Source organism: Cyrtonyx montezumae, unplaced genomic scaffold (assembly GCF_038088225.1).
Source record: "Cyrtonyx montezumae isolate F1298 unplaced genomic scaffold, pur_monq_1.0 scaffold_1, whole genome shotgun sequence".
In the NCBI taxonomy this organism is placed as follows: domain Eukaryota; kingdom Metazoa; phylum Chordata; class Aves; order Galliformes; family Odontophoridae; genus Cyrtonyx; species Cyrtonyx montezumae.
In genome coordinates this window covers 13,565,902-13,580,464 of record NW_027071825.1, presented here as the reverse complement: position 1 = coordinate 13,580,464, position 14,563 = coordinate 13,565,902, and the positions used below count along the sequence as shown (strand labels likewise).

General features: G+C 42.6%; 2 protein-coding genes across 2 annotated transcripts in view; one reads left to right on the top strand and one right to left on the bottom strand.

Moving 5' to 3' along the window:
* Window positions 1-251, bottom strand: part of CLCA2 (chloride channel accessory 2) — a 63,190-nt gene extending 62,939 nt beyond the window's left edge. Inside the window, exon 1 of the mRNA XM_065741258.1 lies at window positions 141-251. Within this exon, the coding sequence (XP_065597330.1) occupies window positions 141-251 (111 nt within the window). The remainder of the gene's footprint in view (window positions 1-140) is intronic.
* Window positions 252-4,915: 4,664 nt separating this feature from the next.
* The window catches only part of COL24A1 (collagen type XXIV alpha 1 chain), a 106,646-nt gene continuing 96,998 nt past the window's right edge, over window positions 4,916-14,563 (top strand). The window contains exons 1-3 of the mRNA XM_065745862.1: window positions 4,916-4,926; window positions 5,291-5,355; window positions 10,119-11,401. Of these exons, the coding sequence (XP_065601934.1) occupies window positions 4,916-4,926; window positions 5,291-5,355; window positions 10,119-11,401 (1,359 nt within the window). The remainder of the gene's footprint in view (window positions 4,927-5,290; window positions 5,356-10,118; window positions 11,402-14,563) is intronic.

Sequence of the window (14,563 nt, the reverse complement as noted above, 5' to 3'; positions counted from 1 at the left end):
CCACCGCACCGCCCCCGGCCCCGCCGCAACTCCCCCCCCCCGCTCCGCCGCGCCGCCCCCGCGGGCCGTGCGCGGGCCGCCCTCGGGCTTGCGCGGAGCTCGGCGGAGAGCTCGAGGCCGGCGGGGTTCATGGACAGTACCTGAGGCTCCGGCGGCGTGGCGCTCGGCTCCGGCTTTCCCTCGGACCTCCGCTGCCTGAGCAAATGCATACAAATGCATTTGGGAGCCGAGAGGACAAGGCGAGGACGCATCTCTCCCGCGGCACCAACGTAAGCTGGGCCGGGGAGGCGTGAAGGCGGGCGCTGCGGCGACACTGTCCCCGGGTGGGCTTCCCCCCGCCCCGAGCAGCCAGCTCTAACCGGGCGGGTCCCGCTGTGTCCCGGCACTTGGCTGTGGGGTGCCGCTGCTGGGGCGGACCCTCCGCTCCGCGCTGTGAGCCGTGCCGGCTGCCCCGCTGCTCTTTGGGTCCCGTTGTTTCCGTCCCACAGCCGGAACGCAGCGTGCCCATGTGGCCGCAGGTAACCCGGTGTCTGAAAGCTCGGCGGGAGGCTGCCCAGCTGCGGGCTGGGAGCTGAGGCTGCTCTCAGCGCGGTGAGCACCGGGTGAGGTGAGGTGAGGTGCTAAGCAAGGTGATTGAGGACTTTTGACGGTCATAGTGGCATTAACCAGGTTACCGGAGTGCGAATTCTTTGTGAAGTGCTTGCTGTACTCGGGCAGTAGCTGGAGTGAGGTTTGCAGGGAGCTCCCGGTGGGAAGGGAAGGGCTGTGCCGCGGCGAGCTCCGTGCTGCCGGAGGAGTGCGGCGTGCTGTCCGGGTCCGCTGAGCCGCGGTGGGCGGCTCCGTGCGCGGCAGGAGGCTGCCCGGGAGCTGCGGGCTCTTGGGCGCTTGCGGGGCTCCTCCAGGAGTTGTGTTGGTGCAAGTTCACAAAAGGCGTTGTTGAGGGAGCAGTACAAACTGAATTATGGAAAAGATGCACGCATGCTGTTTATCTGAGAGTGATGTGTGTCACTGAAGTAGAATTGCATAGATCTAATATAACTCTAAAGCTATATGGACAGGAGTTTATCTTGTTCACCTAATTCACTTGAGAGAAAGCAGCCTGGTTGCTTGCCTGTGCTAAGAAACCAGACTATTTGCTCGAGGATCAGGTTTCCTCAGCATGTCTCAAACCAGTCTGTCCCTTGTAACCCTAACCACCCCTCTGAAGAAGTGCTGTAAGGCCAGACTGCTACCTGCTTTGGTACAGGGAGAAACAGTGCTCCCTCTCCAGACCAGGGATGGTGAGGTACTCATAAAATCAGCCTTACAATTACTTATTGTTTTTTGTTTGTTTCTTTTTTTCTTTCTTTCAGAAGTGCAAGCAGGATTGACTGTTGTGGATGTAGTTTATTGCTTTGTGCCTTGTGCCGTCCCAGGGGCATCAGAGCCTTCCACCAAACCATGCTGTAATGGGATTTCTCTCAGGCCATTGGTCCCCAGAAGGAACTAGCAATGCATTGTTGGATCTTATTCCTCTCACCTTCTCTTGTGTCTCTTACTTTCTTTACACTGTGAGCCTGCTGCAAGGTTCTCAGGGCTTTTCCCTCATTTGGGTGTGCAGTGTCAGCAGGGAGAGGCCATGCAGGCCGCGTATCCCTCTGAGCCCGAAACAACACTGGCCTGCCTCCTGGTCCCCTCAAGGCAGAAGAAACGTGTCTGTCCTCTCAGGTCTTGAACAATCAGATTCTTAACTGCCTGGGGTCTTAGGTGCAGGATATCTCTGTTCAGGAGGTGTTACCGCCTTTCACAAAAACCTTCTCAGGGATCACAGAATCACAGAATTATAGGGGTTGGAAGAGACCTTTAGATAGAGATTATCTAGTCTAACCCCCCTGCCAAAGCAGCTCCCTAGACCAGGTGCACAGGTAAGCATCCAGGCAGGTCTTGAATATCTCTGGTGGAGGAGACTACACAATTTCTCTGGGCAAAGGGATGTACATAAGTGCATTTCTCTTGGGATTTTTTGTGAGACCAGAGGGGCTGTGGTGAGCTCTGCCACTTGTTGCCCTTTTTCCTTGATGTGAATGCTTTTCTTCTTGGTAGCTCTGGGAAAGCCTGTGTGGGGGATACTGTGATGTGGTTAGGTCTGCCCAGCTGAGAGGAGTGCTGTGAAAAGCAGATATGGTGTCATTATGCTTAGAGGGGAAGAAAAACAAACAAACAAAAAACAAAAAAACAACAAACACAAGAGAAGAAAGGGGACCAATTATTCCAGTGCCCCTCAGACCAGGAGCTATGCCTGCCCTTGCTCTAGGACCTGACAAGTGAAAAATCCAGGTATCCAGAGGCTCCTGGACGTTCAGGTTGCAGTGCGTGGCTTTGCCTGTGCTGAGCTGTGTGGGGAAATGCAACATTCAGAGATGGGGGAGAGCTCCACCACACACTGAGCATCAGTGGAGGCAGCAGAGGCAAGCAATCATGCTGCCTTGAGCTGTGGGCTGTCCCAAGCAGGCCTAGGGAGAGAAGATAATCTGAAGGTCCTGATTTACTACAGTGTAGTGTCTCCTCTCACACTTTAAATGCTTGTGTGAGATTTACAAAAAGGCTGTCGGAGTGGTGTTGCTCAGGTGATTTAGAGGCAAGGAGCCATGGAGACAGCCATTGTGAAGAAAGCCACATCGAGCCTTAGAAGACATATATGTTGTGCTCTTATGGTGGCTGTGGCAGATACAAGCTGGGCTTTTGTGCTCAGAGGATATCTAATGCAGCAGTGTGTGTGGGGCAGATGCTGGTATTTCAACTGTCATCATTGGTGGATGTGGAGTTGTATGCAGCTCTGCGCCAGTTACTCTAGGGTCAGGTTTTCTGTCCTTCTCCACAGCCAGCTAGTGGTATTTCTTCAAATTTGAGGTTGAGAAAGCTGCCAGGGAATAGAGAATGTTGTTACATGACACCGACATGCGCTGACCAAACACAGATTTATATGCTGCTGGATAGTCTTCAAATGGTGGAGTTTTGCATTGCTGTTTGTCATGACTTGCTTCGAAGTTTATCAGTTTCCTCAGCTACCTGTCATCCTGAATGGGGAAAAATCAAACATACCATACTGAGTTTTTATCTCAGTCACCTTCCACTCATAGGAGGAAGAGAGCAGACTCAAGATGTTAAAGATTATCAGAAATATAAGCTCAATTTTAAGTGGTGAATAGCTCAAGCACATTTGGTAGTTCCTTCCTCCAAGCAGTTATGTAGTTGCCAACAACTTGTGCATGAGTTTGAAACAGGAGAGAGGATGCCAAGCTAGGAGAAGCATAAGAGGTTACTGGACTTCAGGACAAGGACATTGCCAAAGGCCATTGGAACAGCTTCAGGCTCATTGTGTGATGGTAAAAGGGGAGAGAGAGCCAACAACGTAGTCAGCCACTTCTGCTTTTTTCTCTTATCATGTCCCAATAGGGCAATTCTCCCCAAGAGCTGCTGGCCCTGCTAAGGCATGTGGACCAGGACTGTGCTTCTTGTGCTGTGTGTGTTGCTCACTGTGTTCTTGGTAGCCACAGTAGAAATGGCCACGCATACCTTACGCTTGAGGGGAGCCTGGTGGCCTAGTGACAGTACCCATGTGAGCCTAGGGTGTGAGAGCTGTCTGCTTTGTTTCTTTTAATGTTAATAACAGTGGTCTTGACCAAGAAGGGAAGGTTTGAATGAATAGGTTCTCTCTAGAAGACAGAATTTAATTTTTTTCCTTTTTCGGTCTTTGGCCACAAGGGCTGCATTGTACAGCTTCACTTCAGGTTTGCACATGGTTTCATTTACAGAAAGTTTCCACTTGTTGTGGAAAGAGGTAGAAGGAAGAAAAACTTTTCCCATGTATTAGGGGATCTCCAGCTTTATGGTTGTCTCTGATCCCTGTTTTTTCTCTTAGTTGCTTGCTCATCTGTTCTTGACATTAGTTGGAGAGTACTGTGTAAGCCAGACATTTGTCTCTTTATATCCAGTTACATCTGTGTAACTTACAGCCCTGAGAGCATTTCAGAATTTCTTGCCTTTCTACAACATTTTCTGGGAGGCGATAGAGGCAAATGTCTGACTCACAGCATGTTCATCTCTGACTTTGTGGAAGAGACTGCTATCATGTTAAGGAACTGTCTTTCTTGTTTGAGCTTTGGCGCTCTCTAAGTGTCCTGACTTCAGAGTTCAGTTAATTAAAATGTTTTGTACTATTCTGAATCCATTTTGTGCCCATGAAAATAGGAAAACAAGAAAAAGAAAAAAAGTTGTCTCATTTTGGTTGATGCAGTGCAGTGTGGACTTCTTGCTAGCACAGCTATCTGTCCATTTCTAAGACTTTATTTCACAGAGTTTCTAATTAGATTGGAAGATGATAGTGTGACACAGAAACTGTTTTCTTGTGAATACACACTGAACTTGAATTCTGGTGTTCAGAGCTGATAAACATGTAGTGTGAGCCCTTGGGTTGTGATTACAGACACTTGGAAGAAATATTAAGATCTCCAGTAAGTACTGCTTTATATATAGATATTTGTAAATCATAACAACATGATTTATTGTAATCGAAGCATTACTAATACCTGCCTTATGTATATGCTATTCTGTGTGCTGAAGGTAAAAGCCTAGAGGTTAAAGGAAGAAACTTGTCTGCCATTTCTATTTTTACCTTATGCTCCTGTACAAATGTGTGAGCTTTTCTTCCTGCACTTTCTTGATTACTTGATTTTTATTATTATTATTTTCAATTGGTGATGCTGGGTTACCCTTTAATATTATATCAGAGCGTCAAGTTTTAAGTCAAAATGTGGTTGGATTTTATTTATTTTTGCTTTAAAGAGCATGTCTCATTTGTTATGTGACAGAAATCTGTAGCATACAGGAAGAAAAGTATCACAACACTCTCATTTGTGATAAATGATGTGGTACGATGACAAGGCTGTAGGTACACCGACTCAAAAGTATCTAATAGGCATGAGCTTGTCATTTGTTTTATAGTTTCTTTGCAGTAACTTTTTTTTCTCCAGAAAGAAATCTACTATAAAATAAAATATAAAACAGATGTAGTTACTTTATTAATAAAAGCCCTTGTAAAACATATGTGCTATGTATATATGTGGTCCTTGTCCTCTGTGTGAAACGCCTTCTCACTATTGAAGGAAAGTTGTATGATGTGAGGGCTGGAAGGCTTTGCTGGTCAGTGGTATCTTGCCATTGACATTGGGTATTGAATCAAGTTTCTGATTTTTTTGAATCCTGAAGCTTTGTGTTTTCTCACATGCTGTTTTCTTTCTTCCTTTTTTAGGAAGATCCTCCTTCTTTCTATTGCAATATGTATAGCTGTGGGTGTTGCAAAAGCACCCAAACAAGGTGAGAATACTTTCTTACAAAAGGATGTTGGTTTGTTTTGTTACCAAATAGAAAGTGTGAATGGCTGTTTTTACTAGTGACCCTTGGTTCAGTTCCTTATGGTGACTTATATATCAGCCACAATATAATTGAGAGCTAAAGTTTAAAGTAACTGGTTTGGAAAAGATGACCTTTTGAAAATGACTCATTTTCTTTCCATGAAATTTCTTACATATTTAAGCAGGCTCTTCATAAAAGAGAAGTCTTGTACAGAGAAAAGGCTTTGATTGTGTTTTCAGTGCAAGTGGGTGTCCTTGGGGGTGGCAAGCAATGACTGAGTTACCTTTGCACTTCTGAGGACAAACAAGCAAACCAGTGCATATAATAAAGGCTTAGTCTAGGCTGGCATCATTAAAGCAAAAAGTGAAATTGTGTATTCTTTTGATTTTGCATTCAGATGCAGATGATGTTAGGAAGGGACTAAGGTTGTCTTGTTTTTTGTCTCTTTTTTTAATTCTGCCAGCTGTTATAGCTGCACCAGATGTTCATTATAAGACCATTGTGGGAATATTAGCATCCCAAAGTGGTGGAAGCTAACATGCAGTTTACTCTTTAGTACCCAGGAGAGTGGCAGTTTCAGTTCTCTTCCATATTCCTCCATTGTTCAGGTGAAGCAAGAAATAGCTCTTCCTTGGCTGGTATGGTAACAGTAATCTTCATGTAGTATTCAGCTGAATGCAAACAGCTGTGTTTCATGATTAAGTCAGAGCACATTCCTGATAATGTTTAGCTAGAGCTTTGTAACTGTATCTCCAGCATCCCACTGCTGCTGTCACCAATATTTTTTTCCTTCTTGTTATTCCTTGTTCTTCGTGAAGTATTTCTTTTTCTTGTTGCTTTTTGTGAGGATGAGATTGGGTGCATTTTTTCCCCCTTCAGTTTTGCCTTCCATTAGCTGCTCATAGTTTTCCTGTTAAGATGTTTTCTCACTTTTCAGCTAGATGGAGATGTGCTTTTGTGATGATGGGAGTTTCTCAGATTATCTAGTTGCTGAGCCAAGTTCTGCATCCAAGGTGAGGGAGGAGGGAAGAAAAAGCTCACCTGACACCAACAGAAGTGTATTGCCTCCCTGCTCTGGGCCTGTGGGGTGGGAGGGGAGAGGCTGAGTTAGGGAGGCAGTTTGTTCTTCCCAGTGGAGCAGGTGAGGGATGCCAGGCATTGATCTGCAGCGGTAGTGGAGCTGGTGGAAGAGATAAGTGCACACTGTGGAGAGGTGCAGGGCTGTGTGTGTTTCTCCACCTTGCTCACCTGTGCCCTTGAAACTTACCAGCTTTAGGAGGTGTAAAAATGTGACTCCTGAAAAGCAACTGAATAAGTGCACCTGCCAAAAATCTTTCCGTAGGAAATCTTGTAGTTGAATCATAGAATTCAAAATTGTTAGAAGGAAGCATAAGTAAATGAATCCATTTTCTTGAAGTTAAAAAAAATATTGAGAAAAGCAAGTTCTTAGGGAGTGGAAGGAAAAGGAAAGAAGTCAGAACAGATCAAGAGTATCCTTCAGTCTATACAGAATGCAGAGGTAGCGCTGTTCCATTCAGTTCTTAGGATTTGTCCAAAAACAGGGTGGTGTGCTCATTTATAAATATGTTAGCACCTAAGCTGGTATCAAAACATTCTTGGCACCTTGTGTTTCAAACAGAATATTCTGTCAAATACGAAGATGCTAGCAGGGGTAATGTTCTTTCTTTCCTGATCTGATCAGACAGCTAGTGTGTGCTTTACTTAAGGTGCTGCACTTAATGCATTGCGATAGGGTGCTATAAATTGTGTTCTGTGAAATATATGAAAATACAAAGCCTCAGCTTTTAGGAATAGTTCTTTGAGTTTGGCTTGAGGATATGCAGAATTCATATCTCTGACTTTGCGGAGCCAGTTGCCCAGCCTTGGTGACCAGCAAAGTACCAGTTGTAACCTTGTGTTGTAACTTACCCAACTGCAATTGCACCACTGCCTAGGAGAGGGGCAACTCTTTCCAACTTGCCCTGAGTTCTGGTGAAGCTGATGAATGATCGTTGCTTTTCTGAACCCATATCAGTAAAGGGAAAACAAATCATCTGTGCTAGGATTGTTGAAATGGAGAGAGCACCCTAAATATTCTGTCCTCAGACAAGTCACGAGAGTGAGGGAATATGGAAAATGAACAGAGACTGAACAGAAGAGTGATACAGAACACCACCATCACCTTACCATTTTTGGGGGATTGTTTTGTGATTTATTATTATTATTTTTTTGTCCAAGTCTTAACTTTTTTTTAAGTTTTCCCTTCCTTTGCAATCCAATTATGTTGTGAATTTTATAAGTAATCCTAGAAGATGGAAAGAAAGCAACTGACACAAAAAAAAAAAACCTAATAGCTTCTCTTTGAAGAAGAGGAGCCGTTACAGTTTGGGGGACTAATGGATTAGGTGAACAGTAAGTGAAGACAGATGTTGTGCAGACATGGATAAACAAGGAAAACTGGCTACTGATAGGTAAAGAAGGTTGTGGTTGTCATTCTGGGAGGAAAAGCTAAGAGGGTTGTCTGCTCCCAAAACCCTGTGTACTGCCAAGAGCTTCTGAAAGCTTTAAAAAAAAAAAAATTGGATCAGAAATGAAGTGAATAGCCAAAAAAGTCTGGAACAGCCTTTTGGCTTGATGGTGGGTTAATAGGCAGTAAGTCAGCAAGGAATAATTAGCTGGTACTTAATCTTTTGCTGTTATTTTTCACGCAGCATTTCTCAGTGGTGAGCCTTCTTGAGACCTGTCATAGTTGGCATGAATCTGCTTGCAGGATGAGGAGAAAGTGTCTTGTATCTTTTTGCACTCAATAGTGCTTTTCCTTTTTAAAAATAATTTTTAAACAATGTGATGTTTACAAATTAAAACTGCCAAAATTTGTCATTTGAGATTTAGAAATGGTGATCCTTAATATCATTTTTAAATTGGCTGTTCTATGGCAGTGTGGTAGATTTGTTTTTATTCTTCAGTTACAATACTTTGGACAGAGATCACTTGACACTGTTATTTTAAAATGTAACTATTTAATGATAAATATTTATGAATATCTGCCAAATACTTCAGGTTAAAATTGTGACTATCAGGTAGAAGGTTGAGTTGGATTGGTGCAGTGTGTCAGCTGGCTCAGCCAGTGCACAGAAGTGCTTGAGCTGTCCCTGAAGCCACTGGGGAGCTGCTTTTCCTTGTAAGTCTTCCATATTGCCCAGAGGTTCACACACACACAGCTTTCTCCTCCATAGCTACACCCAGACCATGCAGGACCAGGGTCCTGGGAAAGTACAGGAGTTCATTAGCAGAGCTGCAAAGTAGAATGCTTCTACTATAACCTGACCTTTCTTATCAGTTTGACAGATTAAAATACAGCCTAGTAAGTTAATTGCTCTGAGGCTGAACATCTTGAGAAATTGGCGTACGTGTGACTTTCTGCAAAGACATGCTTTCCCCATAGCTCCAGCTGGGCTGGCTGCCAGGGCAATCTTGGCGCTCACACAGATCTCTAACATGGCTAGAAATACTACAAGGTGTGTAATTAATTTTCAAGATGCACAATGCGTTCAGGTTGATGCTTTTAGTTCCAACTTATAAACCACTCTCAAGGAAGTCTTAGACTCTCTTCATAATTTACTACTGAAACTAAGCCAACATCTGTGTGTTCTTAAGTTTTCTGTGTGTATATTCAGTAAACAGAGAAAGGGAAGACTGGGAAAGGAAGCCTTTTTTCCACTAAAATAGTGAACATCCATTTGTTTCAGTTGTTCTTGTGTCTTAAAATAGCAGTGAATCTTTAGTTTCTCTTGGTTACTCCCATTTTTGTCATGCCACTTAGCTTTATTTGCTTAAAAAGAGCACTTCGTTGTGTGGTTGGAAAAAAAAAAGCAGTTAAAAAAAAAAAGTAATACCCTCATCTAAATGCTGTGGGAAGCACAGCCTGTTCCCTGTTAGGCCTATTACATCAGTGCAATGGTTAAATAATATTAAATAATATTAGTCATTTTTAATATATGCAGTTCACTATAGCTCAGGTCCAGCCAGTTGTTGCAGAAAAAAATGCTTCTGTGCAGTAGTGCCTATGAAAACTGTGTGATGTTCAGCTTTCCCTTGTGCAGAAAATTGAGAAGTTTAGGTTGGAAAGGTCCTTGAGCTTGTCTGTTCCTACCTGGTGCTGAGATCAGGGCCAATGTCGATGTTAGTCTGGGCTGCTGGCTCCTGTCCAGCTCTGCTCTGAGGATCTGCAGCAAAGGAGCTTGCACGATACCACTGGGCGCTGCTTACTGTGTTAGTCAATAGCTTGTCCCTTCATGGAAACAGAACAGCCCTCCCTTGAATGTTAATATTTTTCAGACGAAGAGGAAAAACACTATTATTTTATTTTATTTTTCAGAAATTGTTGGTTTTTTTTTTTCTTGTTTATTTGTTGTTTCGAAGGAGGGTAGGCAGGAATTGCCAAATAAGTGTAGGATGTTCATTAACTCTTGTGTAAAGGCTGATAACAGCAAATGGGGACTTTTCAGTTTTATGAATGAATTAACCTCCAATGGGCATTACCAGGGCTTTTTTTTTTTTAAATTAAATATTTTTTTCATTAGAAAAGCTCTGATTAAATCTGTTGGATTTATGTGAAAGACTGATATATGTATATATATATGTTGTGCCTTACATTTGCTTTCATGGGTCTGAATTTGAGCATGTAAGTGAAATGAACAATGTGCCTTCATTTCTTTTTACAGCAGTAGATGTTCTTTATCAACTCGGCCTTGTGAGCGATGTCCAGCAGCCATCAGTGATGCCAGTGCCCTTGGCAGTGCTGCCATTGCCCCGGGGGGTTCGCCTGGCTGTGTCCGGAGTTGTGCTGACTGGTGACGTGCGTGTCGAGGCCTCCGTTGCTCAAGTCATACCAGCAAGTCTTGGGCATCACTTCACCATATTGGTTGGGTTGTACTCTTACAGTGTAAATAATGCTTTTCTTTTCAGTATTAGGAGCAAAACCAGACTGCAGTTTGGTGTCCAGTTGCTACCAAGAAAGGTAGTGGTGTACACTGGAGGGAAGCAGCCTGTGTACTTCAATTATAGTGTTCATAATGAACAGTGGCATTGGTTTGCTGTTGAAATTAGAGACAAGACCGTCTCAATGTTTGCTGAGTGTGGACAGAAGTACTATAGCAGGGAAATGCTTTATGAATTGGAGGCATTTGATTTGGATGGTTTATTTACCCTGGGAAGGATGAACTCTCACTCCGTCAGCTTTAAAGGAGTTATATGCCAGCTAGATATCATTCCTTCTGCAGAAGCCTCTGCAAACTATTGTAAATATGTGAAACAGCAGTGTCGCCTGGCTGAAACATATCAATCTCTGCTAGGAACACCATATGCATCAGGTGTGCTGGATGTTTCCTTGAAGAAAAAGATCGGTGAGCAAAAACAGTGGGAAGATGTATCTTATAGAAGGAAAGAAGCATCATATGGTGTGGTTACCAACATTGCTCACATTCACTCTGTACTGGAGTACCTTGAGTCAGTAAATGTCTCAGCATCGGAGTTTGCAGAGTCTAAACCCCTGCTGCTGGAAGCGTGGCCAGAAACAGAACGCCAGGAGGGGGACAGTCTGCCCCTTCATCAGCAGGAGCCAAGCAAAGAAGGAGGCATCACTGGAACAAATAAGGCTTCTTTTCCAAATACTTCACATACTACCACAGAAGGTACAGACAGACAAAGTGAGCTTTCTCTGATCTTCCCTGTAAAACAGAACACAATGAAAAGAAGGGGAGCAGACAAAGAAAAACAACTAGGTGAACCAACCAAAAACCAGCAGATGTTCAACAGAACTCTGTACACTTTGACTGCTGACCTCTCCCTGGATAATCAGTTTGATCTGGAAGAAGATCCTGCTGATAGGACTTATCACACAGAAAACACTTACGATATTAATGTTTATAACTACAGCTATGAAGATCAAGGCAAAATATTTGAAATGGGAAGTAGCAGAGGTCTAAAGGGGGAGACTGGACCTCCTGTAAGTTACCTTTATTACACTCATTATTATAATGAAGCAACATACATTTAAAACAGGCTTTGAAACAAATTTGGCAAAACGAGCGAGGCTGTGATTATCACTTCTCCCATTTGTACTGTGCAAAACTTTGTCTGCAATGAGTGTGTCTCTGGCATGTAATTTTGGCCTAAGTGGTGTGTATTTTTATTTACCAGCAGAATATGGAGGCATTCAATTCTGGTGAAGTGGTAGGCAACCCAATCTTTTTAAAAATTTGAAATGGAGCCAGATGTTTATAGCTGCTAATTATGGATGCTGCTCACTGAATAAAATTATCGGGTGATTTCATACTCTACAAATGTAGATGCTGTTCCATGAAAAGAACAACCAGGATGCTTGTAAGAATGATATGGTTTCCTCAGTTGAGCAATGCTATCAAAATTTGTAATTGTTGAAGCAGATCACTTGTGGAATCTAATCCTTTCAAACCATTCCTAACCCACAGTTTCAGGATCGTGCAAATCTGCATGCAAAATAATGTTTAGAACTCATATTTGTGGCATTTCTTCATTTCTCGGGGTAAGTGATCTCTGAAATGACTGCAAATGCAGAGCAGTGCATTTAATAGCACTAATTTGTTCTTTTTTATTGTGTGGGTCATAAACTTTTTCATACATTAAACTGGGGTCAATGCGTATGAAACTATATTCAGGAAAGAACAGCAGTTCCTGTTTAGTCTCAGAAAAGTGGTTTTAATGCTTGTTTGAGTCTCTGGTTAAAATTTTTTGTGCTATAGCATGGGGAAGATTGTTCCACTTATTTTTCTCTTGTATTTGTGCAGTTATTATTAGAAAGTAATTTGATAGGAGGAGGCAAGCAACTTCTAGTATATGTTTGAATATGCATGAATAACTTCGTCACTGAAAAAATAACTTCTTTGGATAGTCAGCAACTGAAAACTTACTTAGAAATTCAGTTTTTACTCTAAACAGAATCTTGATGCTAAGGGGTTGTTACACAGCTGAAAAACGTGTTAAGTGATGTGCATTTGTCAGGAGGTGCTCTTGTTTGTGAATATGAAGACAGTCTATTTTTTTTTCCTTTCATTTTTTAGCCATGTTTATGAGAAAATATCATTATATGTGTAGCTGTTATAGATGTGAGTTGAAGTTAATTTCCATTTTTGCAGCTTGTGGCATTTAATAACTGCTAATGGAAAGCTTTGGTTAATAGCACATAACTTAAAAATTGAACATTTAAATTTATCGACTAACTGACTGAAAGCACAGTTTCTGATGTGCAAAGAGTTGGCTGCTGGTCTTGGGGGTTTTTATTGTTTATTTTTCGTGTGTGTGTACTAAGCAGCTGCAGATAATGCTCTGTTTTTGCTAGACACAGACACAGTGCATACAATGATTAGTATGCCTGATCTGGAGAGTTCAAAATGTATATGAAAGATGTGTATGCTGCCATTTTGTATTTTTGTCTTATGGACTGAATGCAGAAGCTTGTCTGATCTGCAAGTCAGCTACAGCGTATGGTGCATTGCTGGGTCAGAGTTTCGGTAACGTGCTGCAGGTCTTAGATGTCTGGATCAGCCTGCTGGCTCTGCAACACCTTTGTGGGTGCAAGCTCAGCTGGAAGGACCAACAGCACCCACTGAGCCTATGGACAAACTAAAGCCTTGTGTTGCCATAGGGATTGGTGCCAAAGCAAGAAAAAGGTCTCTGTATGGCTCTTCCACAGAAGATTTCTGTAAAGAATGGTGTTTGGTGGAGGTAGCGTGGCGCTGTGCGGCTGCTGTCATTGAACTTGTCTGAACTTGAAGAGATACTCTTGGTTTCTCAGTCTAGTACATCCTTGGTGAGAAGACCGTGATAACTCAGGTTTTATCTTCAAGGCTCTAACATTTTAATAAATAAGTATCCACAGAGTCTTATCAGTGGGGCGCCTAAAAGAGCAGTAGTGAGGGACTTGCAGAGTTTCCCTGCAGCAAAAAGAAATCCTGATGAGGCATGAAGCCCCTTCTCTTTTTTTCTTCTCTCATTATGTTGTGGTTGGTTTGAACCTTCTTTCAAGATTTCAACACAGAAATAATGTTTGTTCTATTGGAGTTGACAGGCAAGAACTAGCTTTTGTGGTTCTTAGACTCCTCAGCTTCATTTTAGCTTTTAATCATCTAGCAGAACTGATTCTTGCCTTATATAATTAGGCCCCTTGAATTCCATGATCCCACAGCTGTGGAATTCACCCATTGCTACAAAGCAGGGCTCCAGAATTCAGTCCTTCATTTATGGATAGCATATCTAATTCTTCCACTTAATTCTTCAAAATCACTATGACTGATTAAAATCCTAGCAATTGTAATGCCTGGAATCCCCTATTAAAAATATGAAGCAAGTTTAAAGTTGAACACTGGTCTCCTGACCACATCTCCCTGATTCACAGAGAAAGCTGTTCCATTCATCTGATGAGCTACTCTTGCAGAGCAGAGGGTGTTGGCTCTATGCAAAGTTGTGGGGTTTTTTTAATTAATCTATTTTTAACTCTTTCAATTTTCCAGTTGGTATTCTTTGTCACAGAAGTCCTAAGGCTGTTTGTAGTAGCATGGTATGCAATCCCACGTGTCTAAAGAGAGGTGTTAGGATTGAAGTACAGAGTTAGGTTTCTTGCTGTCAAGTAACTGCATCAGCCTGCCAAACTGCATGAGCTTTGACATCCCTGAAAAATGAGCTAGAAGTTTTTCTCTATTAGAAAAGTTTTCTGAATGAAGAAGACAGTCCTTCAGCAAGACTGGTGATAGAAGACAAAATATGGTGTTTTGTAGGCTGTCCAGTTGGTGACAACTGTCTGAAGATACTCTCAGATGGAACTGGAAGTGCATTCCCTGCATTAGAGCTGGAGCCTGGATGGGTTGCTCTTATTACAGCCAGGAGGTGTGAGAGTGAGAATGCTGAAAGAGGGCAGGAGTTTTAAAATTGTAAATTAGCAGTGGTATCTGATATTTCACTCTTATCCAATTTATTAGTTGAAGAAAATTGCTCCCTGTGGCTGTCCCTAGCCAAAGGGGATATGCTGGGTAGTTAATCACCTTCATGTATTTTAACTTCACAGGTAACCCTCATGTTTCTCTGCCCAGTCTGAGAAATCTCTATTTAACTATCTGCTAATTTAGATGAAATT